This window comes from Somniosus microcephalus, chromosome 20 (assembly GCF_052327205.1).
Source record: "Somniosus microcephalus isolate GS21.2 chromosome 20, FLI_Smic_1.0, whole genome shotgun sequence".
Classification (NCBI taxonomy): domain Eukaryota; kingdom Metazoa; phylum Chordata; class Chondrichthyes; order Squaliformes; family Somniosidae; genus Somniosus; species Somniosus microcephalus.
The window spans coordinates 20,795,104-20,811,993 of NC_141006.1; the positions used below are offsets into that span (position 1 = coordinate 20,795,104).

The following is a 16,890-nucleotide window of genomic DNA, read 5'->3' on the forward strand; positions in this document are numbered from 1 at the left end:
GAGTGCAGCACTCTCTTGGAGCTACCACACCTTTTGAATGGGAGCTCAATGCTCTCGTGCTCGAGCCGTTCTATACGGTGGTGTCATCACTTCTCAGGAGACTGAGTGAACTCCAGCAACCATAGTTATCTCTCTGACCTGCAGAGAGAGATTGAGAGAGAGAGCACGCAAGCAGAAGGCAGAGGAAGTGAGAAGACGAGAATAAGACAAGAAAAAAGGCTGGATGAGGAAGTGAGTAACTTGGGAATGCGATTGAAAAAGCTAGGAGAAGAACAGAAAAAGCAGGAAAGGCAGCCATCTTAAACCAGAGCCATAATGCTCCCAGTTTGCTGACGGCATTCTTTTGGCAGGCTTACCAGCCAGCACATTAACCTCTCCTGTTAGGGTACGCAATTTGAAAATATCTACGTGGACAGGGTCAATGGTCAATCTCTACCCTTCCTAACCGCAGGTTCCTGAATATATATCTACATTGCCATGGTAACTCCTAGAAGTCAGATCCATCAGTGTCCAGCAGCACTGTTTAACTGCCCGTGCTTTGTGTTGTGGACCTGTCCTTGTTAAGTGCTGTACGATTGCGAATGCTGGCAGGCGACCTTGATGGGCTCAACAGCGGACACTAAATGCTTGCGTTCCTCTTAGCCTTAGGCCACTGTTGTGCACCGGCGTACAAATGATATGTATACATCACAACAATAAAGTATTGTAAAATAAAGTTGTGCTTTTGAACTGGACCCTGAAGGAATACAACAGCCTGTGAATTCACACTGGAATGTATATTGCGCATATGGGTCCTATCAGCACTCCTGGGCCCTTTGGCAGCTGTTTGCAGTTTTATTAACGTACTGCAAAGGATCAGCAATGTGTGCATCAAAGATGTCCGTACACAAAACAAAGTATTGCCCTTGTAGTTCCAAAGAGGTTTTCAGTTTAATTTAAATGCTTAAAGAAGGAGGCTTGCCCTCACTGATGGGAGTCTCCTAATGCCCATACAGACCAGGAATGCCCATACAGACCAGGAATGCCCATACAGACCAGGAATGTCCCAGGTTTGATCTCCGGTCGGTGCTGGCCTGAGCTGGGGCAGCAGTTACTACAACTGACCCAATGTGCCTCGTGCGGAAAATCCCCAGCGCACCTAATTGAAGGAGACGGGTTTCCTGGATGTAAACGCTGGGACTGATGAGGGAGGTGTGTCTCAGGTGGGAAAGTTATTTGAAGATGGTCGTATTTACCCAGCTCCAGGGAGGCAATGGCTGTGTGCACTTTGTTGTTGGTTGGTGATAGGTCTGGTTGGGCTATGATTTCCTCCTCCGATGGCAAGGTTGTCCACAGCCAACATAGACCTCCGCCCCACCCCCCCGCTCAATTCTTGATCTAATTTACCTGATCTCAGCTGAGATCCTACATTTAGCTACTGAGAGAAAAATCAGCCAGAGGTCCCACTGCTGATTGCTAGCCGGTGACTCCTACGTGTGAGGGTGTCACGTGAGGACACGGTCAGGTTCAACTGCGATGCTCCTAAGGGCAAATAGCCACTGATGCTGCCTGCTTAGGTCAATACATGGAGAATGGTGACTTGGGGGTGGTTACCAGAGGACGCTGGAGCTCATGAAACCGCACCCAAGTCAGGACTCAACACCCTCAGGAGAGAAGAGGAAGGGGACAGGGGAACATGGGCCCAGACTAAGCTGTGAGGTTGCATGACAATAACATAACGTTAGCTCTCATGAGGTCTGCTGTGTTAATGTTACAGATTGTAGCCAATGGTTACACACTGCAGGATCTTCTGACTGATGCAACGAGGGATGATTTGAAATACGCCCAAATAAGGTAACTGGGATTCTGTCGGCAGTTGTTTATCCTGAATTGCAGTTTCATTTCTAAGAAATCTTCCCGTTCCAGGTCAGCCATGGCTCAGTGGGCAGCGCTCCCACCTTGGAGTCAGAAGGTTGTGGGTTCAAGTCCCACTCCAGAGACTTGAGCACATAATCCAGGCTGACACTCCAGTGCAGAGCTGAGGGAGCGCTGCATTGTCCGAGGTGTCGTCTTTCAAATGAGATGTTAAACCGAGGCCCTGTCTGTCCGTTCAGGTTCATATAAAATATCCCATGGCACTATTGGAAGAGTTCACTCGATGTCCTGGCCAATATTTATCCCTCGACCACCACCACCAAAAACAGATTGCCTGATTTATCTCATTACTGTTTGTGGGATCTTGCAAATTGGCTGCCATGTTTCCTACATTAAAACACTTCCAAAAGTAATTAATTGACTGTAAAGCGCTTTGAGGCATCCTGAGGATGTGAAAGGCGCTATATAAATGCAAGTTTTCTTTCTTTTCATTCCCTCAACATTGTGAATATATTGGAAATAATGGGGTTGAAATTGGTCTTCCATGTTAGTGTAAAACCGGCGATAGTCATAGAGTCATAATGGCACAGAAGGAGGCAATTTGGCCCATCGAGTCGGTGCCAGCTCTCTGCAGAGCAATCCAGTCAGTCCCATTCCCCCGCTCTATCCCCGTAGCCCTGCAAGTTTATTTCCCTCAAGTGTCTCTCCAGTCTACCCTTGAAAACACTGAGTGTCTCCGCTTCCACCACTTCCGTCAGCAGCGAGTTCCAGGTCCTCACCACTCGCTGAGCAAGAAAGTTTTTTCTCACGTTCCCCCTGTATCTCTTGCCCAAAACCTTCAATCTGTGTCCACTAGTCCTTGTACCATCAACTAGTGGGAACAGCCTTTCCCCGTCTAGCCTATCCAAACCCGTCATAATCTTGTCCACCTCTATCAAATCACCCCTCAACCTCCTTTGCTCTAATGAAAACAAATCCAGTTTCTCCAACCTGTCCTTGTAGCTAAGATCCCCCATCCCCGGAACCATTCTGGTAAATCTCATCTGCACCCTCTCAAGGGCCTTCACATCCTTCCTAAAGTGTGGTGACCAGAACTGGACGCAATACTCCAGTTGTGGCCTAACCAACGCTTCATAAAGATTCAGCATAACTTCTCTACTTTTGTACTCAATACCTCTATTTATGAAGCCCAAGATCCCATATGCTTTGCTAACCACTCTCTATATATGTCCTGCCACCTTCAGGGACCTATGCACATTAACTCCCAGGACCCTCTGTCCCTGCACACTCTTTAAAACTGTGCCATTAAGTGTATATTGCCTCTCCCTGTTCCTTCTGCCAAAATGCACCACCTCACACTTCTCTGTATTAAATTTCATCTGCCACTTGTCTGCCCATTCTGCTAGCCTTTCTATGTCATGTTGCAGTCGATTGGTATCATCCTCACTTTGCCACACCCCCCAAGTTTGGTGTCATCGGCAAATTTAGAAATTCTACTCTGTATTCCAATATCCAGGACAGGAACCGGCAGCCAGTGTCACACTGCACTCATTGACTTAAACGGAAAAGGAAATTGGACAGATTGGAAAACAGGCAGCCGATTTGCTATCGCCCAATTTGCGCTAACGTGGAAGACCAATTTCGCCTTCCGTATCTTAGTGTTAGCAATAGCAGCAATGTGGTCTCTGCACGGGGTACTCGTATAGTTTTATAGGGACAGATACCTTGCTCCACATACCGAGTTCTCAGGCTCAATCCACTGCTTGCTCTGAATGTGTCCCAAATACTAACCGACCTGAAGCAGTTTGACATTATTCCCCCAGAGACTGAAGGTTTAACAGGCAGAAGGCATAGCCCAGACCTTAGAGGAGAATTTTCCCAACTTGCGTTCCCGGTGCATTAATGGACAGAGGGATGGGGCAATGAGCATCCAGATTTGCAAGCCTTGGTAGCGGGTAATTGTTCCGGTCAGGAACTCAAACTCATAAAATCAGCCTCTGGGTCTCACAAGTGCATGAGGTAGAGAGACCTGGAAGGACAGCACTTGACCAGGTGCCTTGGGACCCCTTCAGGCAGGCTGCAACCTAGGTACAGATCTTACTGAATGGAGTCTCCTTTTCCTGGTGGTGAAAGCTCACCAGTTACTCCCTTCAATCATGAGAACCTGAAATTGACCTTTCAAAGATTTCAAGAGGATTCTCTTTGAATTTACCCCAATTCTTTTCTCCAATTTTCTCCCGAAGGAGCAGACTGTCACTGAGGTTCAGTTGGCACCGGGCGCCCTCTGCCATCTCACCCAAATCGGAGTCCTTCATGCCTGAGCCAAGCCCGATCCTGCCAACACCTGCGATCAGTTAACTCGGCACAGTCAGTATTGGAGCCAGGGACTGACGCAGTACCGCACTGCCCACCTTGTGTACTGTGCCCACTGTACATACACCACCAATGGCACGCACACCACTTGCACACTACGCACAGTAGTTATCCACTGGCCCCTTAGTGAACCTTCGTACCAACTTGTGTTCGTTTGCCGGCCCATTTTTTCTCGCTCCCTCTGTTCCTGAAGCTGTTGACTCTGTGCTCAGTACCTCGCCCTTTATACATGTGTAAATGTTGACAGTCGGTGTCGATGGGCTGTTTGACCATAGGGAGTAGTGCATGTAGCCAGTTCCTTAGCCAACCTTCACACACACACATGTGCTTCCACCAGGAGTGGGAACACTGGTTACTGCCCCCTCCCTAGCCCAGGGATGCCAGTCACACACAGCTCTCCTTCTCAAGGTCAGCTAAAGCAGCACCGACCAGGGATCAGACCTGGGAGCTTTCTGATCTGCACGGCTCAATACTGCACCATATATATGGTACATGTGTCAACTGTGGCCTTGGTGAAACCACCCAGCGGCACCATAGGAAGATCAACCATGGGAAGACCCTCACGTGCAATCCAAGACATAAGTGGCCATTCCGTGAATAGTTAGCCCTTCATTTCATGAGTTACAACATCCCATTGTACACGGGGAGCAAGAGACGCAAACACATACAGAGTTGGGGGGGACATGAGGGACATTCCTGGGATTTCGAGCTGGGGCGAGACCACACAATCTATGCCACACAAACTGGTTGCCCCCTCAACCCCAAGTGGTTGCGCCCATGCTCAAAACCATTATGAAGGGAGGTGTAATGCGAGCTCACAGACATTTTAATATGATTGGACTGCTTCTTGAGCCACAGCACACTTTGTGTAATTAGTTTTCCCTTGTTTCTCTGTGAACTTCTCTTTGGTCCCTTTGATTATGAAGCAGCCCAGAAGCCACGGTTTTCATAGAGGTAGTGTAACGACATGACTGGCTGCTTCCCAAACAGCGTGCGTGGGCTGTTGTTAAACACCGTGCTGTGTTAAATGATGTGGTAATTCTTTGGCCTTTGTTGTCTCAGTTTAGCTAGTCTGCATGCTGAGAAGATTGTTAGGCAAGGCTCTTTTTATTACTGTGTCAGCAAATTAACAATGTTTGGGTTTATAAATTCTAAAGAGCTGTGTGTGTGTTTAATGATGTATGTTTGATAATACATGCGTGTGGGTGTACACGTGTGTGCGTATGTATGTGTGCATCTACTCTTCATTCAAAGTTGCTTAAATCAGATTATCTGTTAATTCAAATTGAAATTCTGCAATAAAGGCCCCCCCCCCCCGTGTTGTTTTATTTAAATTGCTTAATCTGTGCGTATATGAGTGTAAAAGAAAGAAAGACTTGTATTTATATCGCGCCTTTCATGATCTCAGGATGTCCCAAAGTGCTTTACAGCCAATAAAATACTTTTGAAGTGTAGTCACTGTTGTAATGTAGGCAATGTAGCAGCCAATTTGCGCACAGCAAGCTCCCACAAACAGCAATGTGATTAATGACCAGATAATCTGGGTTTTTTTAGGTGTTGGTTGAAGAATAAATATTGGCCAAGACACCACGTCTGCTCTTCTTAGAATAGTGCCATGGGGTCTTATACATCCACCCGAGAAGGGCCTCGGTTTAACGGCTCATCTGAAAGATGGTACCTCCGACAGTGCAGCACTCCCTCAGAACAGCACTGTCTGAATTATGTGCTCAAGTTTCTAGAGTGGGACTTGAACCCACAACCATCTGATTCAGAGGCAAGCGTGCTGCCAACTGAGCCATGGCTGACACCCTATGTGTTGCTATATTTAAATACCTCAAGGATGTGGGCCTTGACAACCTCCCAGCTGTAGTGCTGAAGACCTGTGTGCCAGAGCAATCTGCTCCCCTAGCCAAGCTACGAAACTGGCATCTACCCAACAATGTGGAAGGCTGCTCAGGCATGTCCTATCCACAAAAAACAGGGATGATAAGTCTAACCCGCACAATTACTGCCCTATCAGCCTCCTGTCAATCATCAGTGAAGTGCGGAAATGAGTCACACACCATGATTTGGACACGTATCGCTGTTCCTTCATTGTCACTGGGTCAGTATCTTGGAATCCCCTACCTAACACCATCTTGGGAGCACTAACACCACAAGACTGTGGCAGTTCAAGAAGAAGGCCCACCAGCACCTTCTCAAGGATGGGCAATAAATGTTGGCATTGCCAATGGCGCCCACATCCGGAGAACACCCCCCACCGCGTATAGCGGGCGCAGTCGTGCAAACGCAAATTGCCCGCTATACGTGGTGTCCGGTGTAACGTGGCCAGGGTAGTCCCAGGTTACTAAACCGGTACTTAAAGAGTCTTTTTATTGCTGGCTCAAAGTTACTGATTTGTTTATTTTAAGAGACATTGCAGAATCAAGTGGCTAAAGACTGGTATTACCGAATGTGTATTTTACATCAAGTCATCGTTACATGCACTAATTAAGACAAAATTCAGAATTAATGACAGTGAAACGGCTGCAGAGATTATAGATTGACTATGCGCATTGCAACAGTGAACCAGAATAAGCAACGCTTACTTAATCCCTGGTTACAGTGTGAGGAGTAATTGTTAGATCCCAGAATTTGAAACAGCGTATGGGACAATAAGTCAGCCCTATCTCAATTTAATAACAAATAGATTCAAATCCTGGATAGGTTTGAGAGGTGGTCAGACTGTCGCATTAATTTTCAAACCGTGTCCAGCAGGGACATGAGCTGTAGAGGCTACGGGTGGGTTTTAAAAAAAAATTCGTTCATGGGATATTGACGTTGAGGCCAGCATTTATTGCCCATCCCTAATTGCCCTTGAGAAGGTGGTGGTGAGCTGCCTTCTTGAACCGCTCCAGTCCCTGTGGTGAAGGTACTCCCACAGTGCTGTTGGGGAGGGAGCTCCAGGATTTTGACCCAGCAATGATGAAGGAACGGCGATATATTTCCAAGTCAGGATGGTGTGTGACTTGGAGGGGAACTTGGAGGTGGTGGTGTTCCCATGCGCCTGCTGCCCTTGTCCTTCTAGATGGAAGAGGTCGCGGGTTTGGGAGGTGCTGCCGAAGAAGCCTTGGCGAGTTGCTGCAATGCATCTTGTAAATGGTACACATTGCAGCCACGGTACGCTGGTGGTGGAGGGAGTGAATGTTTAAGGTGGTAGATGGGGTGCCAATCAAGCGGGCTGCTTTGTCCTGGATGGTGTCGAGCTTCTTGAGTATTGTTGGAGCTGCACTCATCCAGGCAAGTGGAGAGTATTCCATCACACTCCTTACTCTTCTGCCTTGTAGATGGTGGAAAGGCTTTGCGGAGTCAGGAGGTGAGACACTCGCCGCAGAATACCTAGCCTCTGACCTGCTCTTGTTGCTACAGTCTTTATGTGGCTGGTCCAGTTAAGGTTCTGGCCAATGTTGACCCCCAGGATGTTGATGGTGGGGGATTCGATGATGGTAATGCCGTTGAATATCAAGGGGCAGTGGTTAGACTCTCGCTTGTTGGAGATAGTCATTGCCTGGCACTTGTGTGGCGCGAATGTTACCTGCCACTTATCAGCCCAAGCCTGAACGTCATACAGGTCTTGTTGCATGCGGGCATGGACTGCTTCATTATCTGAGGAGTTGTGAATGGAACTGAACAATGTGCAATCATCAGCGAACATCCCCAGTTCTGACCTCATGATGGGTTAATGACGGGTAATCGCACTTTAACTATGTGTTGAACAGCTGCTTGAACTGCCCGAAATAGCCGGCCAGCTTAGTACGGTTTAAGCTGTGCCTTTGTACTTGATGGTGATGGCGAGTGGTCAGTGCCAACGTTCCCGCTAAGCCGCGCGGCCGCACAGAGGTCTGGAGATCCCACGCAGGCCGCTTACCGGCTTTTCAATGGGAGAAACCGCGCAGAATCAAAAACTTGAATCGGCCGCGCAGCCACTTAAAGGAACCGTGCGCCCAAAACAAATTAGAGGGAGCATTGGTCAGCGCCCTTTGCCCAATGGAGGCGGTTGCCCAGGAAACGGTGTAAGCAGTGGGGACTGTAATAAGATATGTAACGGGCCAGCGAGCTTAATACGCTCGCCGTTATTGGTGTGTAAATAGCCCGGCAACTTGTGGCGAGGAAGAGATTCCCCGTGAGTTCGTGAATCGCCACAAGTTGCTGGATGATTCACGCTGCTCCGCCATTAGCCTCGCGAAAACAGGAGCTCACCCTCAATGTCCCCGTCAGTTTCAAGGAATTGCTGCATTTGCGGCATTAAAACAGATTAAAACTCGCCGCAGAAAGTTCGGGCTGATACCTAACAACGTAAATACCCTTTAAATGAGGAGATTTATGTTCCTGCTATGCCACTTAACTGCTCCGGCCCAGAAAAGGAACAGTTGAAACTGGGGAGTCTCAGTCCTTAAATCTCATTGGTTAAGGAGATACACTGTTGGTCCCGTTGTTCACCAAGGTCCCGGATGCCCTCCTCGCTGCTGGCACTTCGAGCAACATTGTTTGAGCTGAAGGGTGCAGCAAAACGTTGAACTAACGATGCCCCACTCCAGCAAACTCCAGGACTGTGTGTGTGTGTCTGTGTCTGTGTGTGTATATAAAATTATGTGTGTGTGTGCACACGAGAGAGGGAGCACTGTGCATTTATGTGAAATGTGACCTGTCTTGGCAGTCACTAAAAGGGTTTCTTTCTGTGTTAGGGGTGGAATGTTGTGCAGGCTCTGGGCTGCGATCAGTGCCCACAGGAGGATGGAGGGTGAGCAGTAGGCACTGGGCACTCGCCGCTCAGATGTGCTGTGTTTTCGAAAAGCAGATGCCGTTGAACACTAGGGTTAGACATAACATCACGCTATGGAACTGACAGAGACGCCGGCAAAAGGCTTGCGCTGTGGGAGCACGCAGCCTGCTCCATAATGACAGTGAAAAGACTGAGGCGGGGGCTGCAGATTGACTCCCGTTGCTGGGAATGGTGCAGCCGAGACCCTTCGCAGGATTAACACTCGGAGCTGCTCCCATTTCGGATACGTTTAGGCCCGGTTCTGCAACGCCAGACAGCCGGTAATGATGTGATGATCACGACTGACACTCGATGTGATGTTCACGACTGACACTCGATGTGCTGTTCACGACTGACACTCGCTGTGATGATCACGACTGACACTCGATGTGCTGTTCACGACTGACACTCGCTGTGATGATCACGACTGACACTCGCTGTGATGCTCACGACTGACACTCGATGTGCTGTTCACGACTGACACTCGATGTGATGGTCACGACTGACACTCGATGTGATGTTCACGACTGACACTCGCTGTGATGATCACGACTGACACTCGCTGTGATGCTCACGACTGACACTGGATGTGCTGTTCACGACTGACACTCGATGTGATGGTCACGACTGACACTCGATGTGATGTTCACGACTGATACTCGATGTGATGTTCACGACTGACACTCGCTGTGATGTTCACGACTGACACTCGATGTGATGGTCACGACTGACACTATGATGTTCACGACTGACACTCAATGTGATGATCACGACTGACACTCGATGTGATGGTCACGACTGACACTCGCTGTGATGTTCACGACTGACACTCGCTGTGATGATCACGACTGACACTCGATGTGATGTTCACGACTGACACTCGATGTGATGTTCACGACTGACACTCGATGTGATGATCACGACTGACACTCACTATGATGTGCACGACTGACACTCGATGTGATGTTCACGACTGACACTCGATGTGATGTTCACGACTGACACTCGATGTGATGATCACGACTGACACTCGATGTGATGGTCACGACTGACACTCGATGTGATGTTCACGACTGACACTCGATGTGCTGTTCACGACTGACACTCGATGTGCTGTTCACGATTGACACTCGATGTAATGTTCACGATTGACACTCGATGTGATGTTCACGACTGACACTCGATGTGATGTTCACGACTGACACTCGATGTGATGATCACGGCTGACACTCGCTGTGATGTTCACGACTGACACTCGATGTGATGATCACGGCTGACACTCGCTGTGATGTTCACGACTGACACTCGCTGTGATGTTCACGACTGACACTCGATGTGATGTTCACGACTGACGCTCGCTGTGATGTTCACAACTGACACTCGATGTGATGATCACGACTGACACTCGCTGTGATGTTCACGACTGACACTCGATGTGATGTTCACGACTGACACTCGATGTGATGATCACGACTGACACTCGATGTGATGTTCACGACTGACACTCGATGTGATGTTCACGACTGACACTCGATGTGATGATCACGGCTGACACTCGATGTGATGATCACGACTGACACTCGATGTGCTGTTCACGACTGACACTCGATGTGATGTTCACGACTGACACTCGATGTGATGATCACGACTGACACTCGATGTGATGTTCACGACTGACACTCGATGTGATGTTCAGGACTGACACTCGATGTGATGTTCACGACTGACACTCGCTGTGATGTTCACGACTGACACTCGATGTGATGATCACGACTGACACTCGATGTGATGGTCACGACTGACACTCGATGTGATGTTCACGACTGACACTCGATGTGCTGTTCACGACTGACACTCGATGTGATGATCACGACTGACACTCGATGTGATGTTTATGACTGACACTCGATGTGATGATCACGACTGACACTCGATGTGATGTTCACAACTGACACTCGATGTGATGTTTATGACTGACGCTCGGTGCTGTTCACGACTGACGCTCGATGTGAAGTTCACGACTGACACTCGATGTGATGGTCACGACTGACACTCGCTGTGATGTTCACGACTGACACTCGATGTGCTGTTCACGACTGACACTCGATGTGATGTTCACGACTGACACTCGATGTGATGTTCACGACTGACACTCGATGTGATGTTCACGACTGACACTCGATGTGATGGTCGCGGCTGACACTCGCTGTGATGTTCAAGACTGACACTCGATGTGATGGTCACGACTGACACTCGATGTGATGATCACGACTGACACTCGCTGTGATGTTCACGACTGACACTCGATGTGATGATCACGACTGACACTCGATGTGATGTTTATGACTGACACTCGATGTGATGTTCACGACTGACACTCGATGTGATGGTCACGGCTGACACTCGCTGTGATGTTCACGACTGACACTCGATGTGATGGCCACGGCTGACACTCGATGTGATGTTCACGACTGACACTCGATGTGAAGTTCACGACTGACACTCGATGTGATGGTCACGACTGACACTCGCTGTGATGTTCACGACTGACACTCGATGTGCTGTTCACGACTGACACTCGATGTGATGTTCACGACTGACACTCGATGTGATGTTCACGACTGACACTCGATGTGATGTTCACGACTGACACTCGATGTGATGGTCGCGGCTGACACTCGCTGTGATGTTCAAGACTGACACTCGATGTGATGGTCACGACTGACACTCGATGTGATGATCACGACTGACACTCGCTGTGATGTTCACGACTGACACTCGATGTGATGATCACGACTGACACTCGATGTGATGTTTATGACTGACACTCGATGTGATGTTCACGACTGACACTCGATGTGATGGTCACGGCTGACACTCGCTGTGATGTTCACGACTGACACTCGATGTGATGGCCACGGCTGACACTCGATGTGATGTTCACGACTGACACTCGATGTGATGGTCACGGCTGACACTCGATGTGATGTTTATGACTGACACTCGATGTGATGTTCACGACTGACGCTCGCTGTGATGTTCACGACTGACACTCGCTGTGATGATCACGACTGACACTCGATGTGATGTTTACGACTGACACTCGCTGTGATGATCACGACTGACACTCGATGTGATGTTCACGACTGACACTCGATGTGATGATCACGACTGACACTCGATGTGATGATCACGACTGACACTCGATGTGATGGTCACGACTGACACTCGATGTGATGTTCACGACTGACACTCGATGTGCTGTTCACGACTGACACTCGATGTGCTGTTCACGATTGACACTCGATGTAATGTTCACGATTGACACTCGATGTGATGTTCACGACTGACACTCGATGTGATGTTCACGACTGACACTCGATGTGATGATCACGGCTGACACTCGCTGTGATGTTCACGACTGACACTCGATGTGATGATCACGGCTGACACTCGCTGTGATGTTCACGACTGACACTCGCTGTGATGTTCACGACTGACACTCGATGTGATGTTCACGACTGACGCTCGCTGTGATGTTCACAACTGACACTCGATGTGATGATCACGACTGACACTCGCTGTGATGTTCACGACTGACATTCGATGTGATGTTCACGACTGACACTCGATGTGATGATCACGACTGACACTCGATGTGATGTTCACGACTGACACTCGATGTGATGTTCACGACTGACACTCGATGTGATGATCACGGCTGACACTCGATGTGATGATCACGACTGACACTCGATGTGCTGTTCACGACTGACACTCGATGTGATGTTCACGACTGACACTCGATGTGATGATCACGACTGACACTCGATGTGATGTTCACGACTGACACTCGATGTGATGTTCAGGACTGACACTCGATGTGATGTTCACGACTGACACTCGCTGTGATGTTCACGACTGACACTCGATGTGATGATCACGACTGACACTCGATGTGATGGTCACGACTGACACTCGATGTGATGTTCACGACTGACACTCGATGTGCTGTTCACGACTGACACTCGATGTGATGATCACGACTGACACTCGATGTGATGTTTATGACTGACACTCGATGTGATGATCACGACTGACACTCGATGTGATGTTCACAACTGACACTCGATGTGATGTTTATGACTGACGCTCGGTGCTGTTCACGACTGACGCTCGATGTGAAGTTCACGACTGACACTCGATGTGATGGTCACGACTGACACTCGCTGTGATGTTCACGACTGACACTCGATGTGCTGTTCACGACTGACACTCGATGTGATGTTCACGACTGACACTCGATGTGATGTTCACGACTGACACTCGATGTGATGTTCACGACTGACACTCGATGTGATGGTCACGGCTGACACTCGCTGTGATGTTCAAGACTGACACTCGATGTGATGATCACGACTGACACTCGCTGTGATGTTCACGACTGACACTCGATGTGATGATCACGACTGACACTCGATGTGATGTTTATGACTGACACTCGATGTGATGTTCACGACTGACACTCGATGTGATGGTCACGGCTGACACTCGCTGTGATGTTCACGACTGACACTCGATGTGATGGCCACGGCTGACACTCGATGTGATGTTCACGACTGACACTCGATGTGATGGTCACGGCTGACACTCGATGTGATGTTTATGACTGACACTCGATGTGATGTTCACGACTGACGCTCGCTGTGATGTTCACGACTGACACTCGCTGTGATGATCACGACTGACACTCGATGTGATGTTTACGACTGACACTCGCTGTGATGATCACGACTGACACTCGATGTGATGTTCACGACTGACACTCGATGTGATGATCACGACTGACACTCGATGTGATGTTTACGACTGACACTCGCTGTGATGTTTACGACTGACACTCTGTGATGTTCACGACTGACACTCGCTGTGATGATCACGACTGACACTCGCTGTGATGATTACGACTGACACTCGATGTGATGTTTACGACTGACACTCGCTGTGATGATCACGACTGACACTCGATGTGATGTTCACGACTGACGCTCGCTGTGATGTTCACAACTGACACTCTATGATGTTCACGACTGATTTGATGTTCACGACTGACACGCGTGTGTGCAGCGGTAGGATTGTTCAGCAGGGCCACAGGGCAGGTACACACAAGTCTGAGCTGGCCCTGGGCTGGAACTTTCCACTTACCCCCAAATCCCGGCGGGTTCTCCCCTTGTCGTCCCACATTAGGGAGGGTGAACAGACACTTTATTCTCATTCGGTTTCAAAAAGGGAAATGTTCCAGGGGATCTAAAACACATTCCAAGATCGGAATTCTCTGATTTCCTTGCGTCATAACTAGATTTGCCGAATCTGGTGGGACGTATTCCTGGAGGTTTGCATGACCTCCAGCCGGCCCTCCCAGTCAAACAGCCTTTTTCCTCATCTCCAATACCTTGATAACTAATGAACAAAAGTGTTCAAAGAAATGAAAAGAATACAGTTTTTTTTTAATATGATTTTTCTCCTGGGTTGTTCAGTGTCCAGGAGATTAACCTTCAATCCCTGGAGACTGTAGGACAATCCTGGGGGCTTGGCAACTCCTAGTTGTAATAGAGGGAGATATGTCCGCAGCAGTGACATTTATTATATTAGAAAAACATATGTATTAAAACAGTATATTAAAATATTTTATAAATTAATAAAAATTCTTTAATGGAGGTGATCTAGATTCCTGACAAGCACTTGATTTCCAACTAGGATAACGGATTGTCTTTCACTTAAACTCACTCAACTCAGAATAACTCAACACAGACCAGAAGTGCAACCTTTAACCTTTCTGGTGTCCATGACCCAGAACCGCACTGGGAAACGCTCTTACCAACCCGAGCCCCCAGGGGGAGCCTTCCCAACAATCCTCCTGCTGTTGTTGTTATTTGGGCCTATAAGGCAGTGTATTAAAGGGGCATCCAGCATCCGGCTGGGGAGGATCCAGTGGTTTTTATACAGCATATCTGGAAAGTTAAACCATTTGTACAGCTAGTAACACACAGCTGGAATTTGAATCCCGCACAAGCTCAGATCTGACCCTGAACCATTTGGACGCATGATCTCGCATCATCGCACGTTTAATGCTTTTTTGCTCTACTTGCTGTTATCTGCACTCAGCTGGTGGTTGATCCATCTTACATAAGATGCTGGGATTAGGCCGTCTGGCCCATTCAGCCTGCTTTGCCACTTGGTTAGTAACCTTATCTTTTAGATCACTGTGGCATAGTGGTTAGCACTGTTGCCTCACAGCGCCAGGGACCCGGGTTCGAATCCGGCCTCGGGTGACTGTCTGTGTGGAGTTTGCACATTCTCCCCGTGTTTGCGTGGGTTTCCTCCGGGTGCTCCGGTTTCCTCCCACAGTCCAAAGATGTGCGGGTTAGGTTGATTGGCTATGATAAATTGACCCTTAGTGTTAGGGGGATTAAATACGTGGGGTTACGGGGATCGGGTGGGATATGTGTCGGTGCAGGGGTTACGGGGATCGGGTGGGATATGTGTCGGTGCAGGGGTTACGGGGATCGGGTGGGATATGTGTCGGTGTAGGCTCGATGGGCCGAAATGGCCTCTATCTGCACTGTGGGGTTTCTGTGATTCTGTGTGAATACTTTGATACGAACATAAGAGCAGGAATAGGCCATTCAGCCCCTCAAGCCTGTTCTGCCATGCAATTCGATCATGGTTGATCTGTTCCTCAACTCCACTTTACCAGCCTTTGCTCCATATCCCTCGATACCCTTATCCAACAAAAACCTGTCGATCTCAGTCTCACAGCTCTTTCTGTGAAGGGTTTTAATTTTCTCCGGATTTTCTTCTAAGCAGTCCCGTTTGATTTCCAATATTATCTCCGGCCCCTCGTTGTATCACAACAGACCAGTAGGCTGGGCACAGTAAGCCCAGCAGGTTGGCTCTTCAGTAACACTGACCTGCCACCTGTTGCCATCCTCTACAGGGATGGCATTGGGCAGATCTTGTTTCCCTCCTCTGACAGTCAGCCCAGAGGGATGCACAGCTACGTCCCACAAACAGGAATGAGATAAATGACCAATTAGACTGTTCCGGTGATGCTGGTCGAGGGATAAAGGTTGGCCAGGACACTGGGAGAGCTCCACTCTTCCTCAGAATAGGGCTATGGGACTTTAGATTGGGTCGACTGGGCCTATACTCTCTGGAGTTTAGAAGAATGAGAGGGGATCTCATTAAAACGTATAAAAATTCTTAGAGGGCTTGACAGGGTAGCTGCTGAGAGGCTGGTTACCCTGGCTGGAGAGTCTCGAACTAGAGGTCATAACCTCAGGATAAGGGGTCGGCCATTTAAGACTGAGATGAGGAGAAATATCTTGACTCAGAGGGTTGTGAATCATTGGAATTCTCTACCCCAGAGGTTCAGTCGTTGAGTATATTCAAGGCAGAGATCAATAGATTTTTGGGCACTAAGGGATTCGAGTGATATGGGGATAAGTTGAGAAAGTGGAGATGAGGTAGAAGATCAGCCATGATCTTATTGAATGGCGGAGCCGGCTCGATGGGCCGTATGGCCGACTCCTGTTCCTACTCCTTATCTTCTTATTTTCGATCGACACTAAGTGCTACCCCTTTCAGAGGCGCACCTTGTAAAGAATTGTTAAAATAGTGACTCCATCCAGCCCTCAGATTCAACTTTTCAGTGTCAGCTGGGATGGTTGTGAGTTCAAGCCCCACTCCAGAGACTTGAGCACATAATCCAGGCTGACACTCCAGTGCAGTGCTGAGGGAACGCTGCACTGTCGGAGGTGCCGTCTTTCGGATGAGCTGTTAAACCGAAGCCCCGTCTGCCG

General features: G+C 48.6%; 1 protein-coding gene across 1 annotated transcript in view; it reads left to right on the forward strand.

Annotated features, from left to right (window-relative positions):
• LOC147103075 (mitogen-activated protein kinase kinase kinase 5) overlaps window positions 1-9,607 on the forward strand; it is a 201,153-nt gene extending 191,546 nt beyond the window's left edge. Inside the window, exons 28-29 of the mRNA XM_085962369.1 lie at window positions 1,757-1,833; window positions 8,952-9,607. Coding sequence (XP_085818495.1) covers window positions 1,757-1,833; window positions 8,952-9,018 — 144 coding nt within the window. The 3' untranslated portion in view covers window positions 9,019-9,607. The remainder of the gene's footprint in view (window positions 1-1,756; window positions 1,834-8,951) is intronic.
• Window positions 9,608-16,890: the final 7,283 nt, after the last annotated feature.